General features: G+C 33.0%; 3 protein-coding genes across 5 annotated transcripts; 2 read left to right on the top strand and 1 right to left on the bottom strand.

Annotated features, from left to right (window-relative positions):
- Nucleotides 1-661: 661 nt before the first annotated feature.
- On the bottom strand, nt 662-12,201 carry LOC130635986 (motile sperm domain-containing protein 1-like). Of its 2 annotated transcripts, XM_057445549.1 has the most exons (6): nt 11,902-12,201; nt 10,752-10,827; nt 10,237-10,384; nt 9,585-9,654; nt 9,265-9,435; nt 4,392-4,942 (listed from the first exon to the last, which is right to left on the bottom strand). In XM_057445549.1, the coding sequence occupies exons 1-6, from the start codon at nt 12,050-12,052 to the stop codon at nt 4,911-4,913; spliced, it is 648 nt and encodes a 215-aa protein (XP_057301532.1). In that variant the 5' UTR covers nt 12,053-12,201; the 3' UTR covers nt 4,392-4,910. The 2 variants fall into 2 exon arrangements, with proteins under 2 accessions (XP_057301530.1, XP_057301532.1); XM_057445547.1 differs by lacking the exons at nt 9,265-9,435; nt 9,585-9,654; nt 10,237-10,384; nt 10,752-10,827; nt 11,902-12,201 and adding exons at nt 662-2,037; nt 8,605-9,207 and having other exon boundaries at nt 3,578-4,942.
- Nucleotides 6,015-8,295, top strand: LOC130635984 (uncharacterized). The gene is made up of 2 exons (XM_057445544.1): nt 6,015-6,137; nt 6,232-8,295. The coding sequence occupies exons 1-2, from the start codon at nt 6,015-6,017 to the stop codon at nt 8,089-8,091; spliced, it is 1,983 nt and encodes a 660-aa protein (XP_057301527.1). The 3' UTR covers nt 8,092-8,295.
- Nucleotides 12,153-15,066, top strand: LOC130635988 (pseudouridine-5'-phosphatase-like). 2 transcript variants are annotated; one of them, XM_057445552.1, is made up of 4 exons: nt 12,261-12,398; nt 12,547-12,609; nt 13,719-13,937; nt 14,537-15,066. In XM_057445552.1, the coding sequence occupies exons 3-4, from the start codon at nt 13,745-13,747 to the stop codon at nt 14,944-14,946; spliced, it is 603 nt and encodes a 200-aa protein (XP_057301535.1). In that variant the 5' UTR covers nt 12,261-12,398; nt 12,547-12,609; nt 13,719-13,744; the 3' UTR covers nt 14,947-15,066. The 2 variants fall into 2 exon arrangements, with proteins under 2 accessions (XP_057301534.1, XP_057301535.1); XM_057445551.1 differs by lacking the exon at nt 12,547-12,609 and having other exon boundaries at nt 12,153-12,398.
- Nucleotides 15,067-15,539: the final 473 nt, after the last annotated feature.

Raw genomic sequence — 15,539 nt, 5'->3', positions numbered from 1 at the left:
CTCTTTTTATTTTCGGCGAAATATATAATTACTGTTACAAACCAGACTTTAAAGGAAAGGTGAACACAACTATTTTGTGGCAGAAAAAATCATATATTTTATCAAATCATCTATTTTTTTATCAAAAATTAATATTAAGTTTACAGCACTATAACGTGCAAAAATTGAAATTCCTGTTTATTAAAACTTAGAAAGATCACGTCTTCTAAATTTTACGGGTTGGGATGGCAATTATGCTAGAAATAACTATATTTTCATTGAGAATATTTATGTTGTTTTCAAAACAGTATTCCTATTAAATTTATCATTTACACGCTTTTTTATAAGATACAATGCAATAAAAAAAGTTTTTTTTTAATTTGGAGGTCATTTTACTAGAAAACGTTTCTTAATTTTGACGGGGTCGAGAAATCCTTTTAAATGAGAGTGATATTCACTCGAAATCACGATGTTGATACGACAGAGACTTTCATCAACATTATATACAAGAAAAGATGAAATAATGCCTTTTTCTTTAAAATAACACTATATATCTCCAATTAATGTGGGACATGTTGAAAAAAGTTTCTTACTTAGAAATTGTACATTTTTACAACTACAGTAAGCTTTTCATTTTTTAAAGGCGACTAGTAGGTTTTGTGTAAAGTGGCTTCTTATACAAAAAACGTGTAGCTGGACATAAAAACCTAACAAAGCGGGATTCAACTTAAAAATGTAAATTTGTAAAAATTAAAAATATATATATATATATATATATATATAGCGTAAAAAAATTATGACATATCTCCAAAAACCTTTTTCAGAGCTAACATCTTATTGGTTCTTTATAACCGCCCATAATGGCGTTGTTTTCCATATGATTACGTTCAAACTTTCGTTTTCATATCGCGTTGAAAATAGAAGTTAAAAAGAAAATTTTGAAATTATTTGCACATTTACAAAAAAAAAATAAAAACAATGTTATAAACATTACCATATCTATTATACCGAATAATTTAACTACACCATGCTGGCCTTGACCAAAATTTTAAAGTTTGATGACTTCAGAAGAGAAAGATCGGCTCGCACTGTAGTTTGAGTTATTTCGAAATAGAGAGCAGGCGAGCAAAAAAATTTGTAACATGTTTTTCAAGTAAATCAGAATGAAGGAAAAAATATTTAAGCCCTGATCTTGTGTAAACACATCTTTAAAATAAATAACAACATGTAATTCATTTTCACTTGACAATTTCACTTATTTTTTGTCATTTATCAAAAGATCATTCAATCTGATGATATCAAGACTGCAAAAGTCTAACGAAATAAAATCACATATCACAATATTCACCCCGAGTTGTTTTGATGTATAGACATTAGCCAACCATTCCGCGACGGCTTTGTCGCATTTTTTCGCTAAAGACTTCTCAAGCGAGCTGAACACGTGAGCAGCGATCGTGCTTGTCTGTGGCGTTAGTATGGCTTGGAAAATGTTAAATGAATCCGCTCTCAACGTATCGAATCTTTTGTGCAATGAATCAATAAGCTTTGTGACTGAGCAAGTGTTCGGCCATGGGGAAAAAATTGCAGTACTTGGCCAAAATTCAGTGTATTTTTGGCACACTGTGGAGTTATCGTATACGATCACAACTTGTTTTCCAACTTCGCGCATATCGTGCAGAGTGAATCGGATTCCATTACTGTTAGCAGGAAAGATCATCCCGTCAAAAATACTCAAGATGGATTTTGCCAACCTTGAATGAATCGCGTCTGTCATACTATAAAAATGATTGAAATCCACTACAACAACTTCTTTAGGGTGTGTCTTCAGGAACACTTGTACTGCGCGTAACAAGTCATCAATCTTATGTCCATATACACCGTGCACGAAAAAGACGTCATCCTCTGATGACAAGTATCCATTGCGCATGTCAAAGTATCTAATTCCGTGTTCCAGCTGCTCTGATATGACCAGTTTTTGTGTGGTACTCCATTTTATGACAATATGTTTCGCACAACTCCCGAACACTTTGACCAAATTTCGAATTGTGGAAGGTTCGTCTAGATAGTATTAGAAAATTTTAAAAGATTTAGAAGGTAGGTTATGAAAAACATGCGGAAATCAAGTAAGATTAATAACTGTTTCGGTGTAATGGTGTCCGATAAATGTCACGCATTTCCTCAACTGGTCTGCTCTATAATAAATGAATTTACATGTTTAGCCTTCATAACAAAAATATCTAGAAGCAAAGACTTAATGTTTTTTATTGAAATCATTCGTAGAGTTATAAAAAATCGACGTTTTCCAAGTAAAAACGGTAAATTTTCACCTAAAACACAGGTTAATACGCCTAAAATAATGAATCAAAAAAAGCAAAAGATCAAAATACCAAAGAATGGTGAACAATATGTGACGAACATATTTTTATTATTTTATTATAGCAGATAAAGCCCGTAAAAATATCCACTGGGGCAGGAAAAAAATGAAAAAGAAGGGTCATTTGAATTTTGATGACGTCAGCAACCCATCCAACAAAAAAATAAGAACCTTGTTTTCACGTTGCCTTTATTGTGTAGAGCTTAAACTGCTGATGAAGAAAATGTATATGGTCATGGTTTTGATGAGCGGTTAATGAGATATAAGGGTTTAAAAATTTTGTTGACGTCAGCAATAGCCCCTCAAATCCAAAAATTTTTTTTTTAAATTTGTATACCTGTTGCCTTCATCGTATAGATCTTGACACGCTCATCAAAAGAATGTATAGGATCAGTTATTTGGCCTTAAAGTTTTAGGTGCACTGTAATGGCTTCATTAATTTAAGATAGGATCTTGATGTTAAAGTAGTGTTATTGACGTCGCGCCGACTTCAAAGGAAAATGAACACATCCACTTTGCCTGTTGCAGACAGACAGACACAGTCTTTCTTTTTATAGAGACTAGCTACTGAACAAATCGATATTTACTTTGTGGGTAAAAGTAAAGAAAGTAAAGATTCGTGAATAGATGAAGCCACCATATTGCGCCATCAATTTGTTGGTAAATGTTTTCGGTCTGTACAAATATTTAAATTTTGTACCACTTCATCATAACAAATTTGTTCGAAGCTCGTTGTTTGTTGTGGAAAAGAGACTCACAACATGAAAAACTTGTTGTTGGTCATTACAGATATTTCTTAAGTTCAAAGAAGTTTAAACGAAGGTTATAAAATGTTGTTACTACTATAGTACGTAAAATATTCTTAATTATCTTAAGTTAAAGACCTTATTTTTTACGTTTACTGGTAAAAGTACAACCTTCTTATTTTCACCCCAGACAGCCATGAAAATTCTGTAAAAAATGTTGTTAGAAAAATATATAGATACTTTAGTTGTGAAATATAGTTATTTATTTGTTATGCAACTACATCTCAATAGATTTTATGATTTAGAAATCTATAATATTTTTTCTTCCAGCTTAAGATTTACTTTCTGGCCGCCACAAAGTCGGTGGCGTGTGGTTCGCCCATCCTTAATATATCGCATTTAGAGTGACAGCTATAAAATCGTTACTCTGATACCATTTTGCGCAGATACAGACAAAATACGCGTATTATAATTATACCTGGACACACAGGAGAATGAGGATCTAGCCAAAACGCCCCCGAGTCATGTGATCCAGGAATGGCTAATTGATTGACAGGGACGTGTGTCAAGTCATCATGCAGATTTGTCATCCAGTTTGACAGATCGATTGTTTGTTCTTCATGTTGTATCAAGTCAGTTGCTTCGTCAGCAACTTGGCAAGTCATTATTTATGTCTAAAATTACAAATGAATTTACCAGAGTCTACTTTGTTTTTAACAGATCTTAACAATTGCCATTTTTATTAAAAAACAAATGCGACATTGAGATTCAACACACGAGAGATATATGTGACGAGCTTAAGGCGTAACTTGTTAACAAACTCGCAAACTCTTCAAACATTGGCACACATGACGATGGTTATTCTTTCTACATTTTGCTAAAAACAGGCGATAAGTTAGATATTTAACCCCAACAAAACGACAGTGTTTAAAACAGAAAGTATTTATTAATTTTTACTCCAGTACAGTTTTAAACAGAAGAATTATATTTGAACTTTAGTTCGCTTTTTCTTTAATTAGTTATTCTTTTGTTACTGGTTTATTTTCTTTTAATCAAACGCAAGATATATAAAAAAGTTATCTGTTGAATTTGGTTAGCAGCGAAACATCTGAAAGAGCGCATGCCTGCGACAGAAAGTTTGGCAGAAAATTTGTTGGAGTCAGTGGAATTACAGTTTAAATTCCAACTTAGAGAATCAACTGCTTGTTAACCTATTTAGAGATAAACAAAAGCATTAAATTTCAAGTGGCTGGTACATGTCGTCAAATTTTGTAAAAAAAAAAAGTAGAAAATGAATGTTAAAAAAATTTTATATTTATAATTAAGGATTGTCGATAAATAATACAAAGAATTCTTCTCATTCATACGATGTTTACAAAAACGATAACGTCAACCGATATTTATATACCTAACAACAGAAACGAACATTGACAATTCATCAAAACCAATTTGTACGGAAATTCCCCAAAACGTGTTTAAAATATTTGAAAAGGAAGATTTTTCTGTCACCTGAGTTTACCCAACAGTAACATCTCAAACAATACAATATTTAATAGTTTTTAAATCAACACAAAAACGACAAAACATTAAAACTACATTGAAAACAGAACAAAGAGAAAAATATATATTACAATAGAAAAATAATAATTATACATATGTAATGCATTCCTCCATGAAGGTCATTTTGTATAATGTCACGGACAAAACTTTGTAAGACATAGATCTAAAATATATATTGTTTAAATACACCGTCCCTTGCTATCTCAAAATAACTTCAAAAAAAATTGTCAACTATAGAGAGTCACGTTGTGTCACGTTTTCAACACCGCCATTGTTACAAGACCTAAATAAAGAATGTAAATGTTAAAGAGATAAACACAGTGCTTGCTGTAAATGGAACACGTAGGACAAACATATAAAAAATACACTATAAAATACACTCCTAATAACTTGAACTTGAAGTATTGCACCATTGAACGAAATGCATTTGATGATATGAAGATTACCACTCTTATTAATGCGTCTCGTAGCTAATTAACACTTTATTTTACATTATTCACTTAAAGGGGAAGTTCGGTCAAAAATTATATTTTCATAATCAATAGTCATAAAAGAAAAAAAAAGAATACGATAATTCTTTTTAAACGAAACCCTTATTTTTTTGAAATAATCTGTGTTAACCACGCGTAAAAACACCTCCGTAGACTGACCCCTTTACGTTTTTACGAAGGCTGGGTCGAGTTTGAATTATGACGTTTTATAGTTCAAAAAGCGAAGTTCGGTGTTGGGGATTAGGTGTAATCACACGAAGAAGCGTTTTGTTTATGCATTTTATTATTTCAATATGCCAAACTGTGCTGCCATCGGCTGTACAAATCGAAGTAGCAATAATAAAAAGACAGAAAAGGGTAAGGGAAGCGAGGAAAATAAGGAGGTAGATAACGAAAAGCTTACGACAAAAGACGAAGATAACAACGAAAGAAAAATCCGGGTAGTATTTTATCACATTCCTAGTGCGAAAAAAGATAAAGAGCTTCGGAATAAATGGCTACACAATATAAAAAGAAGTGGTACCTTGCCGAAAGACTCTGGGTTTTATATTTGTTCTCATCATTTTGAACCAGAGTGCTTCGAAAGAGATTTACAAGTAAGTCTTTTCGTTACCTATGTTTCACCAAACAGCCAAACATTTGTCTTTCTCGTATTTAGAAAAATTCAACACAGTTTCATTTATTACAGCCATTTCCAAAAGAAAACCATGTCAAAAAAAATCATTATATTTTCTTCGCATGTTCGCATTTTCTTTCCCTCAGTGCTGAATGTTTTTTTAACATCGAAAAATCCTTCAAGAACATGTGCTTTCGTAAGACGGGGGTAATGGAAATCTATTATTTTTAAATTTCTAGGCTGAACTAATGGGTTCTCCACCGCGGAAGAAATTAAAAGATGGTGCTGTTCCGACCTTGTTTAATTTTACAAAACAGCCTGAGAAACGTAAAAGAACAGAAAAAAGAATCGAAGACCGTCAGAAACGACAGGTATAATAAGTGTCTATATGTTCAAGGTCCTTGATATGTTTTTGCAATACAGAGGGTTTGTTTTAAAATGAAATTTTGTTTGGTTATCTTCTAGCTAATTGATTCTATGCTGGAAACAGAAGCAAGTGATACTACACAACCTGAAAATAAACAAGAAATGGGAACCCAGACTGAAACAAATGGCGTTGATAAAGCTGTCAATGCTGTCAAGTGCACTAAGACACGCGGCGTTCAATGTCAATCATCACTGTATGTGAGTCATGAAAAGGTTGGAATCCAAGTTGCTCCAATAAAAGTGAAGATTCCAACACCAAAAAAAAAGAAGGACAAATGTTGTAATACCGATTTTTCTTTCTCGCCCGATGTAGAAGTATCGATGTCTGTCATAGAAGAATTTTCAGAATACGAGGAAGAAGCAATTAGTAATAATGAGAAAAGTCAAGACGAATCGTTCAATTTGGAAAATCTGTCAGATAGTGAGAATGATAACGACTTCGATGCGGACATCCCCGACCTAAACGGCACGTGTTTTATCGTTTTTTGGTCTTGTCTTCTACCTCTGCTACGATTTTGTTTCACCTGTTTTAAGCCAGCTGAACTGAATAAAATTGCAGTTAAAGGGACTCAACTAATCGTACATTTGTTGTGCAGTGACCATCATGCTCACCAATGGTCATCGCAACCACTGGTGAGTAAGCGACCGTGGGGAAATTTATTGCTTTCCTCAGCCATTTTAATTTCCGGTAACACATACCAACGCGTTAAAGAAATGATGCAAATCGCAAAAATACATTTTTTGTCCAAAACCACCTTTTACGAAATACAAAAAAAGTACATATTCCAAGCGATTCACAAAATATATTCCACTCATCGAGAATTGCGATTTCAGTCTTACCTAGAAAGCAATGAGGCACTAGACTTAGCAGGCGATGGCAGGTGTGATTCACCAGGTTACAGTGCAAAGTACGGAACTTACACGTTACTTAATTCAAAATCAAATGAAATAGTTGACTTTCATGTAGTTCATGTCGGCCAAGTTGGGAATTCGTCGCGTATGGAAAAACAAGGGTTGATTGTTGTTCTTAATCGTTTGTTAGAAAATCAACTGTCAATTGAAGGCATTGCAACTGACAGGCACGTTCAAATCCGGAAGTACATGCGAGAAGAACGGAAGGATATTAAGCACCATTTTGACGTATGGCATATGGGGAAAAACATTAAAAGAAAGTTGGTCAAATGTGCCAAGAAAACAACTGCTAAAGATTTACTTCCTTGGGTAAAAGCTGTCATAAATCATTTCTGGTGGTGTTGCGCCTCTTGTAATGGTAACGTGGTGGAGTTACGGGAGAAATGGCTGAGTTTGTTGTGTCATGTAAAGAACAAACACAAATGGGAAAGCAACAAAATATATCACAAATGTGAACACTCTAAACTCTCTAAATTAGAACAGCGATCAAAAAAATGGTTGATGGAAGGAACGCCTGCTTATAAAGCCCTTGAATCTGTAGTTCGGGCTAAGTCTTTGTTGCGTGATTTAAAGTACTTCGTCGAGTTCAAACACACAGGAAATTTGGAAGTTTACCACTCACTCTACAACAAATATTGCCCAAAGAGGTTACACTTTAGCTTTGCAGGAATGATTGCTAGGTCACAACTCGCCGTTCTTGACTTTAATGCTGGAGCTAGCTCCTCCCACGCACAAACATCGTCTGGAGAGCATCGCTATAAGCAACAATACTCGAGGATTACAGACTCCTGGGTTATCAAAAAAGTTTACACGGAAAAGCAAAGGTCGTACGTAGAGGATATTGTAAGTGAAGTTAAGTATTTGGTTACAACTAAAGAAGGGTACGCAGCTCCCAAAGTCGCCGATGTTCCAAATTATATAGCGCCAAGAGAGAAACCAGATAAAAAAGAAGCCATTGAAAATATGAAAACAAGGTTTACATTGTAATAATTTTTTTTTTATTAGTATTCAATCCCCTCTTTAGCTCTAAGGTTGAAGTTGGTTCTTTTATTCAGAATCGGAAGTGCAGTGGTTAGTACTGGTTTACATAGACAAACCATCCCAAAAGTTTCGGCTTCAGTTATACATTGTTTTCCTAAAAAGAAAATCTTAAAAAATGACCCCCGTCTCAAGTTTTGATTTTTGAGCGCACGTTCTCATTCGATTTGTAAAGCTGAATAAAATAAAACAACCACCGTTGTGTTTTTTTTGTGAGATTGTTTTGGCAGTAGCGAATGATAACGAATAAAATATGTGCGAAGGAGAGTTAAATGTTTTTGAGAAAAAACTCATGTTAGGCAAAATATTTTGAAAGAAGTTTTGCGTCAGTTGTCGTGTTCGTAGGCATATTTTTTTTTATCAACGCGAAGACCAATATTTAAAGGGAATATGTAGAGTTTTGTTATTGTTTTAAACACGAAAAAGAAAATTATGCTTGGCTAAATTTTTTGTTTATTTTACCTTCAAAATGATGGTCAGGAATTTCATTTGTATCCCTGCAACACAAGCTTTCACTGTACGACTCCATCGCTCTACAGTGACCACCGCATTGGCACCAGTTATTATTGCCGATCCTTGAAACTTCATCTTCTTCCTCATCACTCTCGGAACTACACGTTCCTAATTTATTCAGTTCTTCCAAAGAAAATTCTGGTTCAAATTTAAAGGGTCTGAGAGTGGATAAATGAGGTATGTCATCGTTTTCATCTTCGTTAGAACTTGAATCGCTTCGAATTTGATCCATTGCTTACAAAACTAACACTGTATTTTCAAAGAAGTAATTTGTTACAGATTTGAAAAGAAATATAGCAGGAAAGAAGTAGATTCTTCTAGCAAATCGTGTAGCCTGTGTTGTGACTCTTTCACGCGATGCAATGTTTTGAACTATAAAACGTCATACTTGAGTTAGAACCCAGCTTTTTTTTTTCTGACGCGCTTTTTCAAAAACGGAGCATTTTCGAGAAGTTTGTGTCAACATTAGAGACATTTCCGAAACTCCAAGTTTAATGAAGTAAAGTTTTTTTGTTTTTATAAGTATAAATACATGGAATTATAAAATAAAATAAATTTATTTTTTTTGACCGAACTTCCCCTTTAAAAAAGCATTTAAAAGTTATTTACCAAGAATATATGATGCAATCAACTTTTGATTCATAGACATATGAAGATACAACGGCACTGATATATTGGCAGTTGGATCACCGTATGCTGGCAACATTAAAATAATAACACAAACAAGTGATACAATCATGACCGGAATGCTTGGTAGAGATCTTTGCACTATAACGGATTCTAAAACAAATGTAAAAATGTTGAAAGTCTTTATGGCAGATATTTAGGAAAGTTTTTTTCAAACAAATTTAGAATAAAGGTTTCTCATGTGACAGTTCTTAAAAAATAGAATAGAAAAAAATATAGAGATAAATAAAATTAAGCCATACCACGTCTTTGCTGCAAAAACAGCTCATCTATATCTTTTGAAGTTGGCCTTCCAGAATACATCCGTGAACTCTAGTAGTACAGAAGATGGAATGATGAAAATAAAGAAAAAAACTTTCTAACAATTGTTTCAGTTAAACAATTAAGTACAATAAGGGAATTAATTTCGTGAGAAATCGAGTTACAAAAAAAAAAAAAAAAAAATGCGAGTAATTTTTCGCAGAAAATTTAAAAAATTTTAATTTTTGCGAAGCTAGTAAGTAAATCCTAATATTTAGCGGAAATTAAATTTCGCGAAATTCGCAAAAAAACTTAATGCCATTTTCTTTCAATTTATACGGTATTTTAAGGGCTTTCATGTAAGAAACATAAAATAAAGACTGCTAAAGTTGAAGTTTATATATTATACTAGTTGGGAAATCAGAAGGAAAAACAGTATAAATTTTTTAAATATAAATATATATAAATAACTACATTTCAAGAGAATTAAATTGCGCAAATTTCGCAAATAGAAAGTTACTCATTTATTTTCGTGGAAACTAATTTTCGCGAACTTGACAAATAACTCTCGAAATTTGCGCAAATTAATTCTGATAAGGTAGAAAAATCACAATGTAGGAATTATATGCTGCAGATTCCTATACAAAAGTATACCTTTGAAGTATCCTGTCTTTCTGACTGGGAAAGAACTGCAATTACATCTGTTTTACCAAGCAAATTTGTTAAACCATGCTCGTATATATGTACACGAAATTTATCTTCATGGTGACCACCCACACGAAGATTAGTAACTCGAATGACTCTAATAAATAATATATATTAAAAAAAAGGTGAAAAACTATCAGAAAACAAACACACCCTAACAACACGGTGATTCAGGCTTTGAAATCAATCTAGAACATTTAACCCATGCAGAGGTTACTGAACTCGCAAGTCTGAGTAAAACAAAAGTTATATACTTATTTTATTACAAAGAAATATAAATGCAATCGCACAAAGTCTAAGCATTGACCTAAATTCTTTAAAACTCATCTGATTATAGGCATCATACTGCTCATATTTCACTGTGTTTTTAATCTGACAGCATATTTATGAGTAAACACTAAGATGAATTAATGACAATTTCAAGCAGGACTAAAGTAAATACTAGAAACAAAAGAAGCTCTCACATATCAATACAACATTTTTGTTTGATTAATCCTTCTGATTCAACCACATTATATTTTGTGGGATTGTTGCATAACACTAAGAAAGAAAGTATACAATAATTTTCACAAATTTCTTTAAAGACAAAGAATTGTATATAGTTGGACATTAAAAAGACATATTTTTCGATAAGTTTTTGGCTTTTCTTAAGCCAGGATCACATCCGTTTATAAAAACTATGTTAACATTTATTTTATATATATTTATGGCTTAATTATTTAGTAATTACGCCGTTTTGACCTTTTATTGTGCACAAAGAACCTGTTTTGTGCCTTAGGGCTGGCACTAATTCTGTTATTTGCAAAACTAAATTATTGAGAATTTTTTTAAATCCTTTTTTTTTTTGGAAAATGTGGGAATAAAAATTTGTTGTGTTTTCGAAAATTTGGCAATTCTTGATTGGGAAGTACTTTCTTTTTACAAATTTCAACAAAAAAGTTTTTTTCTTCGCCTGACATTGTTCCAGGTGTAGAACTGAAGAGTCTTCAATCAGCGAATTCATACACAGGTTCCGAGAATCCTTACCATGTTAATGATACTGTAATAATTCAGACACAAATTCAGTATATTCATTATTTTTTAAAAGTTCTGTTTGCTTTTTTTAAAAAAAATATTTATATATATATTCAATATATATAAAAGCAAATTAAATTTTCTATAAGATAATATAAATAGGAAATTTAAAATTCGCTGAACTAAATTCTAGTAAAATTTATTAGAATTATCCATTCAGGAAATTGGGTTCTTGTTGTGAAAACAGGGAAATTTTGATTCGCAAAATCACAAAAAATTATTTCATTAAAGCTAACTAACATGAATCAGTTCTTGCACAGATTTCGAAAATGTTGATTTAATGGAAAGTGAAACCCATAATGAATCATCTTATTTTCAAGATTAAGGTTAAGATAAAGTTTACTTGCTTTAGAACATCCTGTGCATTGAAGATGCTTCATGTGATGGCTTGGTAAAGAAGAAAAAAAGGTTTTACCTGTACTAAAATCGGGGTACTCAATTATGGTGGAATATCCCAGAATTTTTAAAGCAAATGCAAATATATAAATAAAAATAATCAAAAATAATTGTTAGTTGCATTGTATATGCTATATTATATACCTTTAAATTGAACTGTAAAATCATAAGGATTGTACAATGTTAGGACTTGTTTGTGAGAGCTTTGATCGTTGATATAGAAGTTTAATACTGTAGGAAACACAAACACAGGAAGTCTTCCTTCTGATTTTTGCTTTAGACCAACTGACTTCATTCAGATCTAACAAACATTGAAATCACTTGTTACTAAAAATTCGTTTTTGTTAGATCAATGCATAAAGACACCTGAATATTTAAAAAGAAAAACACAACTTCGCAAAGTATAAAAGTATAAGCTAGCTAAAGGTCTAAAAATAAAACAAAAGTAACTCTGTTCCACAATCAATTTTTTTCGGTATTTGTTGTTATAAAAGCAGACGGCAGGCGAAACTCGGCTACCGTGGATTTCAGAAGTAAGTAAATGGTGGCATTTACAAACATGGCGGAAAACAACGCGAATAAAGAACTTTTATTTGGAAAATTTACACATGTTATATTTGACATGGATGGACTTCTTTTAGGTAAGCTATAGCATTTAGCATGCAGCATTAACAAATTGTCGTTTTTCGCATATGGTGAGAAGCAGGGAAAATGATATTTTTGTACGTTATGATAAAAAGTTGTTTATCATTTTTTTTTTGGAATTATATATCTTTTTTCGTTTTTAAGATACTCAGCTTCAAAGATTTCCATTTGACCTTACAACATCATCATTAATGATGTAATAAGACAGTAAGCATAAATTGGTATTTGAAATTTATCTCAAACTTACATAATCACAAAACTCTTTTAAACTGTGTAGCTAGTGTACTCTGTGAAACATGTAAAGTTATATAGTTTAAGAATTATCGTATCTTTAATTACCGGGAGAAATGTAAGTCACAAGTACCGGATTTTAAAAATAATGAACAAGCGCTGGCGATAAATTAGCTTCCGTCATGACGATATTCGCCTTTTTCTGATTAAACTAGCACACCTTTTTTCACGTGGAAAAATTCTGCGAAGCGTGGCGAAAGTTAGTGGTCGGAAAGTAAACAGAAATAGTTTTGGCATAAATATTAAAGAATTCTAACTGCTTGCTTTTTGAAACTGAAATATTCTTCGAGTAGCTTTTTCCACCGTAAAGTCTTTTGTTATCTTGTAAAGCTTAGTTCTTTCTGGCACTAACAAGGGATAGAGCACTAACCAACACTGAAAAATGAGCGTCTGCTTTAATGTCATTCACCCTATAAGCAAATTTAAATTAAACACAGAGCTCTTTTGAGCATGGGACGTAGAAGAAAATCTAGATTTTGTTGTTTTCATAAACACGACTAAAAAATCCTTAGCAAGGCACGACGGTTGACTATGTTCTTTCCATCGAAAGTATTTACAAAATGGTTATTTCTAATATTTTAAAATTTTGTCTGTACAAACACTTCTGCATAAACCTTCGGCGCCTTTGATCTTCGAAGACAACTATCGAATGCTTCTTGATTTTTTAAGCCGTTATCAAAATTTTTTGATAACAGCACTAAGCAGCACTAAGCCTTACTGCGCGTAAAAGAGAACTAAGGAGCAATAGTGAACACTGAAGGAGCGTTGAAAATGATTCTCACTTATTGAAAAAAAATCAACGCTGATGAGATATCCCTCGTTAGTGCTCTTTAGTGCCAGGTGAGAATCATGCTTAAGAAAAAACCATGCGTGAGAAAGCCGAAGTGATCATTTTCCCATTTTAAAGTTTTTTATATATATAGAACTAAAAATATTATCCGAAAAAGATTACTTTTCCAAATTTGGGCCAGTCTAATACTTTCTTATATTCCAGCTCGTTATTGTTTCCGTGTTTTTTGTTTTAGATACTGAGCGAATTTACACTGAAGTGATGGACAGAGTTGCCTTGAAATATGGAAGTGAGTTCAACTGGGAGATAAAAGTGAAGATGATGGGCAGACCAGGCAAAAAGGGAGCAGAGATGGCAGTTGAACTAATGAAGTTACCCATCACCCCTGACGAATTTTTGGTGGAGATGGGTGTTCACAAGGACGAACTTTTTGCCACTGCAAAATTACTACCCGGTGAGTTTCGTCGCTCGAAATTTAGAAAAATTATTTAGAGAAAGCCTATGTTTAAATCTCAGCAAAGATTTATTAACGCAAAACAGAGGTGGGTGATTAGTAAAAACTGAGATCTGTAAGAATGTACTTTCATGCTTCTCTCGTGGTCGTGGTATGTAAACCTTTGTCCTTTATTTTAGGCTAAAATTCAACGCATTAATTATAATGTGAATCAACTTGAATATTAAAATATCGAGCCCAAAAAATTGCTTCGATAATAAAGGACCAATCGCGTTTATTTTGTTACCACAGTTCTTGTATTATTTAAGTTTTTGCAACAATTGCTGTGCAAAAAATTTATTGGTTCGAGACAAACAAAGCGGAAAGCAAACTTTGACAAATGATATTCAATCTACTGTTTGCATCTAGGACCGTGAAGTTAATTACTTTAATTAGCATGATCTGATTAATTTTTTTTATTATTTTCGACTCGCTAATTATCTTCCAAACTTTAAATAGCCAAGAATGACTTCGATCATTGCCCGTCGGAGACAACTGTAGCTATCGATGACGATGCCATATTATTTAATCAGACTTAAACTTTTAACGTTTACTTTTAGGTGCAGAGAGGTTGGTGAGACACCTGAAAAATCATAACATTTCTATTGCAGTTGCATCTGGTTCAGCAACAAAAGACTATAAAACAAAAACCACTAATCATGGCGACTTTTTTAAACTGTTTCCTATAATTATATTAGGTGATAATCCGGATATCAAACATGGCAAGCCTGCGCCCGATCAATTTATTTTAACTTCTTCGAAGTTTCCCGACTCACCTAAACCGGAGAACGTGTTGGTGTTTGAAGACTCGCCTAACGGAGTGCTTGCAGCCAAGGCTGCCGGTATGGGTGTTGTGTTAGTACCAGATAGTCGTCTAGATCACAGCTTGTATCATGAACCAACCCATTTTCTTAGTAGTTTAGAAGATTTTCAACCTGAACAGTTTGGACTGCCGCCCTATGACAGCTAAGATTATTAAATTATTTACACGTTAGACATAAGTTAATTTTTATACTGTTTTCTCCGTTTCGAACTAAAGTGATTTTATTTATACTCGTGAAACATCGGAGCACCATTACATAAACACAAACATGGCTTAGAAATTGTATTTAAACATCATTCCTCGGTTGTGTAATTTGTTTCTTACATCTACATTTTCCAGCATACCGGAACGGTACAAATTGTCAAAGGTATTTAGTCAAATTTGTGAAAATTAAGTCAAACTAAAAATTCTTCCAGATATCTTTTGCAAAAATACATGCTTTTGCTAACTTCATAAAATATCGTTGAAAGTATACCTGGATGTCTTTTTTTTAAATGTTTGGCGCGCAGACAGCAAAGAATACTTTAAGGTCAGAAACTTTCGCGGGAAGAAAGTTTCGCGGATTGAAAGAAGTGTGGCCTTTTTTAGATATTTGGCGGAAAAAACCATTCGCGGATGGCCTAATTTCAGATATTTCACGCTGAAAAACTTTCGGGGAGAGAGTAAAAATAAAGACAGAATCCAGGGATAGAAGCAGTTACTTTACACGTGATTTCCATACCCCCTTGTACTAAAAGAGA

The sequence above is a fragment of the Hydractinia symbiolongicarpus genome, chromosome 3 (assembly GCF_029227915.1).
Source record: "Hydractinia symbiolongicarpus strain clone_291-10 chromosome 3, HSymV2.1, whole genome shotgun sequence".
NCBI lineage: Eukaryota > Metazoa > Cnidaria > Hydrozoa > Anthoathecata > Hydractiniidae > Hydractinia > Hydractinia symbiolongicarpus.
Note: the sequence above shows the minus strand (reverse complement) of the source record. Positions and strands in the feature narration are given on the sequence as shown.